This window comes from Suricata suricatta, chromosome 13, assembly GCF_006229205.1.
Source record: "Suricata suricatta isolate VVHF042 chromosome 13, meerkat_22Aug2017_6uvM2_HiC, whole genome shotgun sequence".
NCBI lineage: Eukaryota > Metazoa > Chordata > Mammalia > Carnivora > Herpestidae > Suricata > Suricata suricatta.
This window is the reverse complement of record NC_043712.1, coordinates 5,836,929-5,851,091: the sequence shown is the minus strand read 5'-3', so window position 1 is coordinate 5,851,091 and position 14,163 is coordinate 5,836,929. Positions and strand designations below refer to the sequence as shown.

The window sequence follows — 14,163 nt, the reverse complement described above, 5'->3', positions numbered from 1 at the left end:
CCCCCCCCCCCAGGAAGTGACCCCTCAGGGTCTCAGGGTGTGCCGGGGCCATCTCCCAGGGACTCTGGCTCGCGGCTAACAAAGGACCCAACCCCCCGCGGGCTTCAGTCACAGGAAGGGAGGTGCGGACTCCCCCGGCCCCTCCTGGACCAGCCTCGTCCACTGCGGAAGGGCTGGGGTCCCTTGCTCCGCTTGCTCAGGTGCGGATCGGGGTTCTCTGTAGCTCAGGGTCAGAAGGTCAGGTCCGGTGTCACGCACAGTAAGGAACAGACTCGCAGCCCAGGACCCCGGGTCTCCTCCTCGGATACAGAGGTCACTTTGCGAAGCGACTCAACTGTGAGAGCCAAGGTCCTGTCATCCAACGCGTGTAGCGGTTTTGGGGACACCGGACACTTGTCTGCATCAGGCAGGGCTGTGTGACGTGCCGCCTGGGGTGAGACTGGGGCCCCCGCTGGGTTGATTTGCTTTTTCTGTTCAGGAGGCCCTGCTGCTGAGTGCGGAGCCTGAGCTGAGTCGGTCAGTGACGGTTTGGTGACGGCATGACGAGCGAGGTCATAGAAGATGAGAAGCAGTTCTACTCGAAGGCCAAGACGTACTGGAAGGAGGTCCCGCCCACCGTGGACGGCATGCTCGGGGGGTATGGCCACATCTCCGGCATCGACATCAGCAGCTCCCGGAAGTTCCTGCAGCGGTTCTTGAGGGTAGGCAGGTCCGGTGGGACCCCTGGGAGCCGAGGGCCCGGACCGCACGGGGCGCCGCCTCCTAGGCACACTGCCGCAGGGCCTTCGGTTGTCTGTGGCATCAGCCACCCAGGCCTCAAGGGCTGGGGCTGGGGCGGGGGTGGCGTGTGGACTGGGGGCCTCTGTCTCCGGGTCGCTGGACAGGCGCGGGCCACAGGCCCAGGGCTCCCGGCCACCAAAACGGAGTCTCCCCTCAACCGTTCAGTTCTGCCGAGGGTGAGTCCTTTGCTGTCTTGCCCGGGCCGCCGGTGCCGGCTGCTCTGCGGAAGGCAGCCTCCCAGTCCCTCGCCCTCCCCCGTTCTGCCCTCCTCTGGGGCCCCGCCTCCTCACCCCTCCCACGGGCGCTGCTCGCTCTCCACGCTTTGTGGTCATCTCTGCCCACCTTCCGTCTTTCCAGATCTGTGAAAATGAGCCAGAGTCCCTGACCACCCTTCCGTTCTCTCACTGCCTTGAGTTCTTTTCATTCCGTCGTTTTAACGGGGTCTCGGGAGTAAGGGAAGGAACCCCACCCGTCCAGGTGCCCAGCTGCACGCGGAAGTTGGCTTTCAGCTTAGACACGTGTGGCCCGGCCCCAGAACGCGCCCCTCTCCGACCCCCGCCCCGGCCTGCGCCCGGTCCCAACTTTAACTCCGGGAGCTCGGGAGGAGCCGCCCCTTCGCGGGGACACAGTCCCTCTGGCTTTCCGAGCCTTCCTCATGGAGTCCCTGCCTCCCCTGCTCCCCAGGAAGGCCCGAACAAGACGGGGACCTCCTGCGCCCTGGACTGCGGGGCCGGCATCGGTAGGATCACCAAGCGGCTGCTCCTGCCGCTCTTTAGAGCGGTGGACATGGTGGACGTGACAGAAGGCTTCCTGGTCAAGGCCAAGACCTACCTGGGGGAGGAGGGCAAGAGGGTGAGGAACTACTTCTGCTGCGGCCTCCAGGACTTCAGCCCCGAGCCCAACTCCTACGATGTCATCTGGATCCAGTGGGTGATAGGTGAGCTTTGCGGTGCCCCCGGGGGTGTCTCTGGTCCTCCCTGGACGACAGTCCCTGCAAGGGTCCTAATGTGTTTTGTTGGTACCTGTTACAGGATCCGTCTGGGGACAGGTTTTTGTTGAAAAACCGCAAACGACCCAAAACTGCATCTTAAGAAAGCAGAAGTGAGCTTTTATAAGTTTTTTTTAAAGTTTATTTTGAGTGAGCACGTACATGCGTGCAGGGGAGGAGCAGAGCCTGACGCAGGGCTTGAGTTCACTGTGAAATCATGACCTGAGCTGCCCGGGGCCCTGGCGTTTTTAGTAAGAGGAAACACGGAAGCCTTGCTCCCTCCCACGCTGCTCAGTGAGCGAGCTGCACCTGCCACCCCGTCCTGCCCCAGCTTAGCCGGGCCGCGCGCCCAGAGTGTTCTTTTTGGGTCGGTGACCTGGCCGGCAGGCCACCCACTCTGCAGACCTGCCGGGGACACGCTGACCCTGGGTCTGGCCCTGTGGTTTGTGGTCCTAAAGAGCCTGTCTGGCGTTTGAATTAGGGAAAGGAAGGAAGGAGCTCTGGTGCGGCCTGACGGGGGTGCCCGGATCGTACGTGTGGGGCAGGGCCCAGAGGTCGCCTCTGAGGGCCAAGTCCCAGCCGCGTGCTTGGGGGACTGCCCCGGGCGGGTGACTTCTGAGCCCATTTTCTCTGACATGACCTGGGGTTTGGTAAACCTCACTGGACGCTGAGAGCCAGAGAGGCTGTGTGTAGACTGTGTAGACAGCAAGTCAGCTCTTGAGTTGGGAAGCCGGCAGAAACGGGCTCCGCTCCCCCGTGACCCCGGCCTCTGCTGTCCCCAGGTCACCTGACCGACCAGCACCTGGCTGAGTTCCTGCGGCGCTGCAAGCAGGGCCTGCGCCCCAACGGCATCATTGTCATCAAGGACAACATGGCCCAGGAGGGCGTGATCCTGGATGACGTGGACAGCAGCGTGTGCCGGGGCCTCGAGGTTGTGCACAGGATCATCCGCAGCGCGGGCCTCAGCCTCCTGGCGCAGGAGCGCCAGGAGAACCTTCCCGACGAGATCTACCACGTGTACAGCTTGGCCCTGAGATGAGCGGGGCCGACCCAGGGGCCCCGCGTGGTGGCGCGGAGTGCCGAGCGAGGCCTCGAGACACCGGGCGCCGTCCGCACTGGACTCTTATTCAAGAGGCAGATGGGACCCCTTGGGGAAGGGCGCGACCGGACGGAGCGGAGAGGCTGGAGCCTGGCTCTGCCTTACCACCGCCTGGCCTTCCAGCCGCAGGCCCGAGCACCTGGAGAGGACTCTTGGCTGTTGCGGACTTTTCCCGGGCGGGAGGAGGAGGGGGCCCGGGCGGCGGGGCCCTGCTGTCCCCAACATGATGGTCACGGCAGCGGTCCCGGGCGAGGGGCAGCTGTACCCTCGCTCCTAGCTGTGCTTTACGGCTTCCTGGTGAGCTTTTCAAAGTCACAGAATAAAAGGGTGAGCCCCGAGTCGGAAGGCCCCGGCCTGGAGCGGCGCTCTTCTCTGCTGCGGCGCAGGGCTGTGCCAGCTGACACTGCGCCACCTGGGTGCCCCCCCCATGGGGTCACCTCCTGGCAGCAGGTGGGAGCCCTTACCCTGGGCTGGGGAGGGGCACGGAGGGGCCAGAGCGTCGACCGTGAAGGCCAAGAGTGACATCTCACGTTATAATGAATCATTTACTCGCTTCAGCTTCTTCCCAAGGCACTGGCACAATTCAGTGACACGCGTGACACTGACTTGGCTTGGTGAGGGCTCAGTGCCTACAGCAGCGCGGTCAGGGCTGGTGGCGCTCTTCATCCAATGTGCCCCTCCCAAAATCGAGACGTTTCGGAAAGGGCGGTCCCTGATCATGCAGGATTACTTGTCATCAGAAGGCACAGTCCCCCAGGACCCCAGGGTTCGCACAGAGCCACCACCAGAGCCTGGTCTGCGGCTGGATGACTAGGCCCCGGCGCTGCCAGAGGCAGCAGGCATTGGCTTGGCCTCCCTGGCCCCCCGAAAGCACTTCCGGATGTGACATCCTCTAGCGTGGGGAGGGGGGCAGGGACAGGCCCCCCATCCCCCACCCCCGTACTCCCTGCCCCGTCAGCTGGGCCCCATGCAGGACGGACCAGCCACCTGCAGCTCTTGGCAGGACCCAGCCTCAGAGCCACCCCGCCCGGTGCTCCCCGCCGACTGACAGAGTACACCTGTCCCAGATCTGAACCTGATCCCTTTTCCCAGCGTGGTCCCCCTGGAAGACCGAGCCTTTTCTCACTGGGGTGACCGTAGCCACTAGGCTCCACCTGGTTTTCTTGGTACTCAGTCTCCCACCCCGTAGCTTCGGACAGAAGGCCTGAAGGTGCTCCCCGAGGCCGCCGCAGTCACATGTCCTCCTCCGTGGTGCCACTGTGCTCACTAAGGAGGTACCACTTCAGCCTGTCGGGCAGAGGCAGGGTCTTGACCTTCACGTCCACCGGCCAGGGCTGAAGACAGAGGCGGATGCAAACGCGACACAGGTGCTTGAGGGACGGGGGGCGGCTCTCCAGCTGCCTCAAGGAGAAGTGAAGGGCCCGGATCTTCTCGGCCAGGCTGCCCACGGGGTGGACGTCAAAGTTCGCGGGCAGCTGGAGTCTCTGGGAACTCGTCACCATGAGATCCAGGACGGTCTCGGCTTTGCGCAGCAGGTCCGCGTGGCTCTCGTCCTCGGCGCAGCCCGGGTGCGAGCAGAGCCGCTCGAAGACGATGTGGAAGCCGGACCAGCAGGACGCGCCGTGCAGGGAACAGTTATAGGCCGCCCCGGACTCCAGCAGGAAGCGCAGCAGTGGGAAGTGCAGCTTGAAGCTCTTGAGGCAGATGTGGGTGAGGGACTCGTGGGCCGGGCACTCGCTGGGGTCGGCGCCGTGGGCCAGCAGCAGCTGCGTGGCTTGGAAGCAGAAGCGGCTGATCATCCGGGCCTCCTCCTTGTCCCCTCCCACGGTCTCCCCGAGCAGGAAGATGATGCAGGTGAACACGGTGTCCCCGTCCTTGGTGGTGGCCTTGACGTCTGCCCCTGCAAGGGCCGGTCGGGGAAAGAGAAGGACGGGAGATCTTAGAGCCCCGCCAAGTGACATTTAAACGGACCGGGGAATGGAGCGGGAAGGGCCGGCGGACCAGCCTCACCTCCTTCCAGTAAGAGCCGGATGTTCTCGGTGTTGTAGATCTGCACCCCATCGCTGCTGGCCAGGGCGTGCAGCAGGGCAGTCTTCCCTGCAGAGAGAAGGGGAGAGTGAGGAGGCCTGTGGACCCGGAGGCCAGGGTCCGGGCCACTCCCCGCGGGGCCAGGGAACGGGCTCAGAAAGTGAACTTTGCTGTTACTGTTATTTTACTTTTTTAATGTTTATTCATTTTTGAGTGAGCGAGCGGGGGGGGGGGGGGGGGGGGGGGGGGGGGGGGGGGGGGGGGGGGGGGGGGGGGGGGGGGGGGGGGGGGGGGGGGGGGGGGGGGGGGGGGGGGGAAGGAGACACAGAATCGGAAGCAGGTTCTTAGGCTCCGAGCTGTCAGCACAGGGCCCGATGGGGCTCGAACCCACGAACCGCAAGATCATGGCCTGAGTCGAAGTCAGACACACAAAGGACCGAGCCACCCAGGCGCCCCAAAAAGTGAAGTTTGTTTTTGTTTTTGTCCAAAGACTAAAAAGTTTATTTATCTTGAGAAAGAGCACACACAAGCGAGAACCGGGTGTGCGAGCAGAGAGAATCCCAACCAGGCCCCATGCTGTCAGCAAGGAGCCCTACTCCGGGCTTGATCCCACAACCCTGAGGTCATGACCTCGGCTGAAATCAAGAGTCAGCCGCCCAACCGAGCCACCCAGGCGCCGCACGCAAAGATTTTATTTTTACGTAACCTCTGCACCTAATGTGGGGCTTGAACTCACGGCTCCGGGACCAGGAGTCACAGCCAGGCACCCTCAGAAGGTGAATTTCAAGAAGGAGCGACCTCCCAGAGCCAGGGCTGAGGGGGACAGGTTTCTGGTCACTCTCTCTGCACCCACACAACCAGGAACAGAACAGACGAGGTGGGAGGTTTCTGGACACCCCAATGCTCCCCGAGACCTGGCCTCAGCCTCCCCTCCGAAGAGCCACGGCTCCCCATGGGAATCTGAGCGCAGGCCCCGCCTCCTCCGCAGACCGTGAGGGGGCGGTGCTGGCGGCTGCACAGCTTCCCTACAGCCTCTGCGGGCCGACAGAATGCACCTGCAGCCCACACGCCAGGCCACCGTCCTGGGGCGCTCCGGGCCTCCCCCGCGGGTGCCTGGTGCACAGCTGTCCGTCCCCCTCGGGAGCACCCACCGTGCTTGTCGGCCGCGTTGACGTCCGCTCCAAGGTCCAGCAGGCGCTGCAGGCAGGGCAGCCGCTCCGGCTCCTCGCTGGCCAGGTCCAGGGGGCTGCTCTCGTGGATCTGAGGTGACAGAGCGCGGCGGAGTGGGCCCGGGGGCCTGCCAGGCTGCTCGGGGGGACCCCGGCCACCTTCCCACCCCCAGCAGGCTGGGCCCAGCGCTTACCCGGTCCCTCCGGTTAATGTCGGCCCCGTGGCGCACCAGCAGCTCCACCATGTCGGGCTGGTTTCGCAGGACGGCGATGTGCAGGGCCGTGTAGTAAGTGACGGGGTCTGAAGGCGCAGACACGGCTGATGTCAGCCCTGCCTATCACCTCCTCCTTGCAGGACCCCCGGACCTGGCCTGGGCCCCCGTCACCACCAGGGGTCAGGGGCAGGACACAGCCATCCTCATCGGACGCTTGAACCCAGTGTAGCTCGTGTGTCCTCCCCTCTCCCTCTGGCGGGAGCAAAAGAGCGAGGTGGCTCAGAAGGCGGGGACAGAACTCGGTCTCCCTGTGCTCTGGGTGCAGTGCCCCCAGCCCGAATTTTCCCGATAATGGGAGCAGGGATCTCGAGGGCAGCTGGGAAAAGTGAGCAGCCGCAAACCAGCTCTCGGACCAGAGGTGGGAAGGGTTCCTCAGCGGTCACCCATGGAAGAGGGGAGGCAGGCAGCCCCCAGGAGAGCAACAAAGTCAGAGCCCGAAGATGGGCCCGCCCGCCCGCCCCGTGACCACACTAAGGCCACCGCCCCGCCCCGGGGGTCCCTCTGGGCTGCAGCTGACCTTCAAAGTCGAGGTTGGCCCCGCTGCGCAGGAGGACGCCAGCGGCCCGCGTCAGCCCCAGCTCGGCCACCTTCAGCAGGGCGTTGCTCACCCCTTCCTGGTAAAACGGGGAGTGGGCCTTTCTCTCCAGCAGCTCAGTGAGAACGAGGATGCGGCTCTCCTCGCTGGCGACATAGCCGGGCCTGGGGCAGGGGAGGGGCGGACCGGTTTTGGGGGGGTTGGGGGAGCACAGCTGTAGGACCGGCTAGCCTGGGCAATCGGCCGGTCTCCAGCTGTTCCCCCCCCACTTCCCCCACGGCAGGGCCCCAGTTCTGCGGGCCAGAGAGTCTCTTTGGAAAAGGTCTGGGGTCCAGAGCGAGCAAGCTGGATCTTTTAACCCAAGCCGACCCCTCGGAGCTGCTGAGAACGAACCGGGGCTGTCTCCAGCCTCCCCCCAGGCTGCCCAGAGAATCCGGTCCCTGGCTTGGGCACAAAGCCTCGCACTGCTGTGCTGGTGTGACTCAAGGGGGCGGGGGGGGGGGGGGTGTAGACAGAAGCAAGAACCGGGCACTGCCGCCCCCTCCCCCCACGCTGACCATCCCTGAGCTGCAGAAGATGCCAGAAGGCCGGCAACACCCCCGCAGCCAGGCCCTCCTCCCTGCCTCCCCATGCCCCGCCCCCCGCCACTCAGAGACGTTTAGCTTCCCAGTCCCCAGAAGGCTGAGCGCACACATGGCCCTTCACACCCCAGCCCCAAGGCCACCTGCCCCGCCAGCACGGACCTCCACGAACTGTGGCGGCTTGACACTTCCTGTCCTCACCAGTGCTCCCCACTCCCTTAGCGTCCTCCACCTGCGACCCTTCAACTGTCAAGATCAAGGTTCCATCCCTACTGCCTGGGCAGGATTCCCTCTCGTTCCCCACCATAGGGACAACGCAAAAATTCTGGGACTACAAACGCAGCAGCGCCGGCCTTTGCTGCCCGACCCTCACCCCAAAACAGCCTTCGAGTTAAGGAAGCACCTTCCACTGTGTTTTCAGAACAGGCCTCAAAGGGAGCAGAGCAGTGATGAAGAAAACCTGTGTTTCCACCCAAGTCCATAGAGAGACGCACGAGACCCACTGTGTTTCTGATTCCAAAAGATCCCAGAAACCCACACCCGCTTCCCCTCTCCCCTGCGCTCTTCTCCATGACACGGAATATGCACACACCCGATCGTGATCCTCACTCCCTCTCCTCTGATGCAGAAGCGCCGGGAAGGCTGGGGGTTTGTTTAGAGCACTGACGTACTCTGAGCGACTCCCTCGCTAACGCCGGTTCCCACAGGTTCACGGGTACACCTGCTCTCGTCTACGTAAAACGCGAACTCACGTACACAAAGTTCGATTTCGCGCTGCTCCGGGGTAAACACGGAGGCCCTCGGCCTCCACCCTCCACCCTGTTCCCCTGCGACTGGCGCCAGGCCGACAGCGCACAGGGTGGGGGCCCGGGGCGGAGGCCCTGCCGACTCTCCCCCCTACAGGCCTCGAGCACCCTCCATCCTCCCGAGCGCAAGATTGGAGCCAGGTGCGGGAGCTCACGCTCGAAGCGACGCAACTTCATCTGCAGAGTGGGGACACGGCCGCCCCCGTCCCCGCCACCCTTGTAGTGACAACTGAAGGGCAGCAGCGCCGGCGGCAGGGAAGCTAGTTACCCGTCCAGAGGCTCCTGCCGCTCGGGGTCCTGGATCCCCAGGGAGCCCAGAATCGCATCCACCAGCGGCTGGTACTCGAAGATGATCCTCCGGAAGCCGTGCAGGAACGGCATCGCGGCGGCCCCGGGCGCGGCAGGGCGGCCGCACCTCCCGCCGAGGCCCAGACGCCGACCGTGCGCGACCCAGAAGCCGAGGGCTCGACCTGGCTTCTGCAGAGCTGGTCCCCGCACCCGGCCGGCCCTCCCGCCTTCCACCCTCCTGCTCCGCGCCGGAAGTGATCCCCGCACTTCCGGTCTGCGGCGCCAGGAAAGCGAGCCATGGCGACAGCGCCACCTGCGGGCTCGGAGGACCGCGGCGCCACTCGGAGAGCGAGCTGGGGGTGTCCCGGTCGCCGGCCCTGGGGAGTGGAGGGCGAGGACCTGCGGGCAGAGCTGATGGCAGCTCACCGCGGGTCCGCCTCTGCCCGGCCCGGCCCGGCCCTGCTCCGCCCTGCGATCCCCGCCGCGGCCGCTGGGCGCCGTCCGAGCTCCGCCCATAGCGTGCCCTGCCTGGCCCCTGCCCCCTCGGCCCCTTAGCCCTTGGAGGTGACTCGAACCCCGGTGCCGCCCAGCCGCCCTGGACGCGGATCGGACCAGGGCTCCCTCCGGTTTGGCCTGGCTTTCGCTCTCGCCTCTCCCCAACGCTGAGTGGATGCTCACACACCCCGACCTGTGATAGGGTCAATTCCTTACTCTCTGTCCCCAGGAGCTTCTGGCCCTGCAGGCTGCCAGCTTCTTTCAATTTCCACCTTGATGGACCCAATGACCTTAATTTACTAATGCCTTAAAAAAAGGATAGCCACAGCACCCAAGATCTTGGATCAAGAACTCTGTTAGAGTCAGGGAAGTGAAATCGATCAGGGAGGAACCCAAAACTGGAGCCCTTTTCCAGGGCTCAGACATCTTCCTTTAAGGCCGTACATGTGGAACCTTCACAACCCCGAGTCCCGATTTGGAGGCCCGATGTCTTCCTGATTCTGGAAAAGTCCTCTCCGAAGAGGTGTGTGGGTCCCTGCGCTGGCATGGTGCCTCAGCCTCCCGCCCCCAACACACGCCCTTGGAGTCTCTCCTGCCTGGCACCTGCAGAGGCAACAGTTGTTGAGGGAAGGAGAAAAGGTCTAGAGAAGCATTTGAAGACCATCCGATTTGCCTGTGATTTGTCTCTGTGCTCCTCGCCCCCTCCAAGAGCAGAACAGATATTTTTTTTACCGTTTATTTATTTTTGAGAGACAGAGAGCAACAGAATGAGCAGAGGAGGGACAGAGAGAGAGGGAGACACAGAATGTGAAGCAGGCTCCAGGCTCTGAGCTGTCAGCACAGAGCCCGACGCGGGGCTCCAACCCACGAACCGTGAGATCATAACTTGAGCGGAAGTCAGACGCTTAACCACCCGAGCCACCCAGGCGCCCCGCAGCAGAACAAGAAAGAGGGATGGGTGTGGGGAGCTTGGCTCTGTCTGTGGCCCCCAGCACATGCCTGCCGTGGCCCTCACCCCAGGAAAGAAGTGTCTTCCCAAGGGACATTCGGAAATTTAACTCACACTGACTCGGACCTTTCTCTCTTATAAAATCAGAAGATTGGGCACCTGGGCCTAAATTCCCATCTGGCAACAATGAGCCTCGGAATGGGGTGCTTGCCCCAGGGTGCTCAGTTCCCCCAGAGGTTACCCTGGTGGGGGCTGGGGTGGGAGGGTCTTCCTCTGTTTTCAGGGTTCACAGCCCGCCTCGCGATTGCTTCCAAGGTCCTGAGTGGTGTAGCGGTGTAGGACCTTGATTCGAGGCCCCTTGCTCCAGGGCACAGGTCGGGAGGCAGGGGGATGGAGGGGCCTGACCTGCCCTGGGGCACGTGGTGAGTAAGTGGGGGAGGCCTGTTGAGGAGGGGGTCCAGGGCACACTTGGGGCGACCCCTCAGCGGAGGGCCGCTTCTGCCTGGCCCCTCTGGTCTCCTAAGGCTGGCGAAAGAAAGCATCACAAGCTGGGCGGTTCTGGGAGTCAGCAGCCTGAAATCCAGGTGAAATCAAGGTACCGGCGGGGTGAGCCTCCCCCGACAGGCCCTAAGGGAGACTTCCCTCCCTGCCTCTGCCGGCTTCTGTGGCCCCGGCTTTCCTTAGCTTGTGGCCGCTTCGCTCCGACGTTTTCGTACTTCTGTGTCCAAGTGGCCTTCGTCTCTGTGTCTGGGTCTCTGTCCAGGTCTCCTTGTCCTTTCTAAAGGACCCCAGCCATTGGATTTATGGCCCATCCCAATCCGGTATGAATTCATTTTAAATGGATTACATTTGCAAAAAAAAAAAAAAAAAAAAAAAAAACCCAAAACAACCAACCCTATTTCCAAATAAGGTTCCAGTCAAAAGTACCAGAGGCTAGGACTTGACCACGTCTCTTTGGAGGACCCAGTGAAGACGGAGCTGGTGGGCGGCCCCAGACACGTCTCTGGGCTCCGTTTCCTTACCTGTAACCTGACAGCCCTTGAGGCTCTGAAAGTACCGGAGCCCAGGAAGAGGCTCCGCCCACAAGGAGCCGTGAAGGTCTTGTGACCGGGAAAGTAGCAACGCGCTAGCTTTTCTGTACTGAGCCCTTCTAACGCGCCAAGCACCCAGCTAAGCCCGTTAAGTAAATGATGGTGTTATGGCTATCTTTCAAAGCAGGAAACTGAGGTTCAGAGAGGTTTGGTTGCTTGCCCAATGCCGCACAGCTAGGTTGAGACTCCAACCCACGTGGGGGCGGGGGGCGGTGCGCTCTTCCATGTGTCTGGCCTTCAGGGCTGGGGTGCCCTGTGGCTCCTCTGGATGCGGGCCTCAGAGGGTCTGCACAAGCAGGAGTGAGGAGCTGACCCCTGCTCTGTCACAGCCCCTGGGCGCCACACTGTGGAGCCGGGCCGGGCCGCCTGCCTGTCGCCCAGGCCTCTCTCTTTAGAAAGTTCCTTGACCCTTGACCTCCCTCCTGTCAGCAAGGGCAACCTTGTTTCCTCCATCTGCCTCCCATTAAGGCTCTGTCACTCAACCTTCTCTGTTCTTTCCTTGCCGCTGCCTCTCACTGCCCTGCCAGCCTCACCACTTCCTGCCACCTACTTCCCGGATTCCTGAGCAGCGTGGGTGTCCTGGAGCCAGGCACTGGGTGCTCAGACTCTGGCTGAGTCTGCCCCTGCCCCAGGGAGTTTGGAAGTCCTTCTGACTGTGCAATGTATAGAGAGGAGTAGCCTTCATATACAAAGAACTGGTAAAAATCAACAACAAGAAGGCAAAGGCGCTAACAGAAAAAATGGGCACAGGACATACACAGGTGAGTCACCAGGGATGAAAAACTTAACAAACACAGGGAGAGAGGCTTTGCCTCCCCGGGTGTTCAACACCAACAGTGAGAAGAGCTGCCAGATAGGACCTGCCTCACACAGGACTCTGCCCTAAAGCACTTCAACGAAGTGAGTCAGAGAATGGTAGGTACCGTGCAATTCCCACTTGGGAGAAAGTGGCGTGCATACGTGTACGCACACATGCATGTGTAAGGCAAGCAGGAGTCATTGCCGAAGGCCCCACACTAAGAAGTTACTGGTGATTATTTCCGGGTGCCGGGACCCCTGGGATCTTCTTTATGTTTCTATGTTTCTGTTTTTGTTCTGTTTTGTTTTCACAATGAGTGTCTTGCCTGAGACTCAGGACACAGAATCAGCCACAGGCAGAGAACAAGGTCCTGGACCCTCCTCCGGAATCTAGGGTCGAAGGGAAGGCCATGAACACCGGGGCCTGGCCCCGCTCCGTCCACAAAAGCTTTCTCCTCCGGATGCCGTCACGTGACATCCTTCCCAGCACACAGGTCACCTGCCCCAGACGCCCCCTGGACCCCCTTCTTCTGGGCCCTGCCAGCCTGGAATGAGCACCTCATCCGTCTCCTTCCCCGATCCGCATCCTCCGGGGAATCACCGGGCCCAGCCTGACTGCAAGGGATAAATCGGTCACAATGGCAGCCTTTGGTTGAGTGCGTCCCCGGGAACTGGATTAGAAGCTCCACGTGCGTGATCTCATCGACTGGTCAGGACACCCCGGGAGGAAGGGATTCCCGGGTCACAGCCTGAGGCTGAGACCCAGCAGGGCGGCTCACGGCTGCAGAGGGGCCCTGCCGGGGTCACAGCCTGGCGCCAAGACCCTGGCTCTTCACCCGCCCCAGTGTCCTAGGCTCTCGCGTTCCCACAGACGCTCCCGCGTGTGTGCTCATCGAGAGTCACACTCACCGGACGTGCTCACGCCCTGTCACACTCTCACACACACCCGCGCGTCCAGCGTGGACGGCTCTGGGGAGGGGGTGGTCCCGGCCCCTTCCCAGCACCTGCGCTCTCCCGGGCCCCCTGTGCCAGGGCAGGGCTCTCAGCAGCAAGGTCTGCCCTTACAAAATCCTTGAGGGGGAAACTGGGCGAAAGACCCCCCACCTTTATTTCTCTTCTTTTGATGTGACCGCATTTCCATAAAATGAGATATTTGGACAACATGGCAACCAGCCGCCGGAACAATGCGTCTTCTACGTGGCCAACAGCCTTCAGCGTCAGCCCCGGCACATCCCAGGGGCACCGAGGCACCGAGCCGGAGGGCTGGGCATTTGTCCGAAGCTCCCATCCTGGGCCCGCTGCCCCCCAGGCTTCCTCTGGTCTGCTCCCCTCCCCTGTCCCTTCCCCTCCCCCACACCCTGACCCTAGACCAGAACCTGCTTGTCCTTCCAAGAGTCTCCTCTCCCAGAGGCCCAGCCCTCTGTGGGCTCAGGGGGAACCTGAGGGACCAGGAAGCTCGGAGGAGTGGGTGGTGAGGGCTTGGCCGGCCAGGGGAAGACTTTCCTGTCCCCTCCCACCCTCCATGCTCTCCCCCTGAGGGAAACCCACCCCTGCGCGCCAGAGCCTCCTGCCCCGAGGGCCACCTCCCCCCAGACAGGCCGCCCCTCCACACACAGCCCCTGTCCTGGGGCCTCGCTCCTCAGGTGAGGTGGGTCCTCAGGGCCTTAGGGGGCCAGGGGGCCAGGCTGAGAAGGTGCTCGGAGCCCTTCTTAAAGCTGCCGTAGCAGAGTATGGATGGGGGTGGGGGTGGGGGGCTTAAACAACATTCATTCCTCCCAGGTCGGGGGGAGTCCAAGGTCAAGGTGCCAGCGAGGTAGGCTTCATCCTGAGGCCTCACCTCTTAGCTCATGGGTGGCCACGTGGCCACTGTCTCGCTCTGTGCCCACCTCTTCCTGCACGGTCACCAGTCCCCTCCTGGGGCATCGCCTCCGGACCTCGCCTGACCTCATTACCTTCTAGTGGCTCCACCTCCTACTACCTTCAACTTGGAGTTTAGGGCTTCAGCATATGAACTTGGGGGGGCAGGGCACCAGTGTTGGGTCCACACGGAGCCCTTCAGGCCCCCCGGCCCTGGGCTCTGGCCTGGTCCTTTCTCAGCCTCACAGCCCCACCTACACAAGACGATGGTGGACTTGGGCGCCTGGGGGGCTCAGTCGGGTGAGCGTCTGACTACGGCTCAGGTCATGATCTCAGGGTTCTGTGAGTTCGAGCCCCGCGTCAGGCTCACCGCTGACAGCGCAGGGCCCGCTCCGATGCTCTGTCCCCCTCTCTGCCTGCTCCT

At 62.8% G+C, this 14,163-nt stretch overlaps 2 protein-coding genes across 3 annotated transcripts in view; one reads left to right on the top strand and one right to left on the bottom strand.

Annotated features, from left to right (window-relative positions):
- The window catches only part of NTMT1 (N-terminal Xaa-Pro-Lys N-methyltransferase 1), a 6,653-nt gene extending 3,427 nt beyond the window's left edge, over nucleotides 1-3,226 (top strand). For both annotated transcript variants that reach the window (XM_029919857.1, XM_029919858.1), the window contains exons 2-4: nucleotides 479-701; nucleotides 1,465-1,717; nucleotides 2,551-3,226. In XM_029919857.1, the coding sequence (XP_029775717.1) occupies nucleotides 540-701; nucleotides 1,465-1,717; nucleotides 2,551-2,807 (672 nt within the window). In that variant the 5' untranslated portion in view covers nucleotides 479-539 and the 3' untranslated portion in view covers nucleotides 2,808-3,226. The remainder of the gene's footprint in view (nucleotides 1-478; nucleotides 702-1,464; nucleotides 1,718-2,550) is intronic.
- Nucleotides 3,227-3,393: 167 nt separating this feature from the next.
- ASB6 (ankyrin repeat and SOCS box containing 6) lies at nucleotides 3,394-8,786 on the bottom strand. Its single transcript, XM_029919856.1, has 6 exons — nucleotides 8,530-8,786; nucleotides 6,857-7,038; nucleotides 6,259-6,365; nucleotides 6,047-6,155; nucleotides 4,878-4,964; nucleotides 3,394-4,767 (listed from the first exon to the last, which is right to left on the bottom strand). The coding sequence occupies exons 1-6, from the start codon at nucleotides 8,640-8,642 to the stop codon at nucleotides 4,100-4,102; spliced, it is 1,266 nt and encodes a 421-aa protein (XP_029775716.1). The 5' UTR covers nucleotides 8,643-8,786; the 3' UTR covers nucleotides 3,394-4,099.
- Between the last annotated feature and the right edge of the window lie 5,377 nt (nucleotides 8,787-14,163).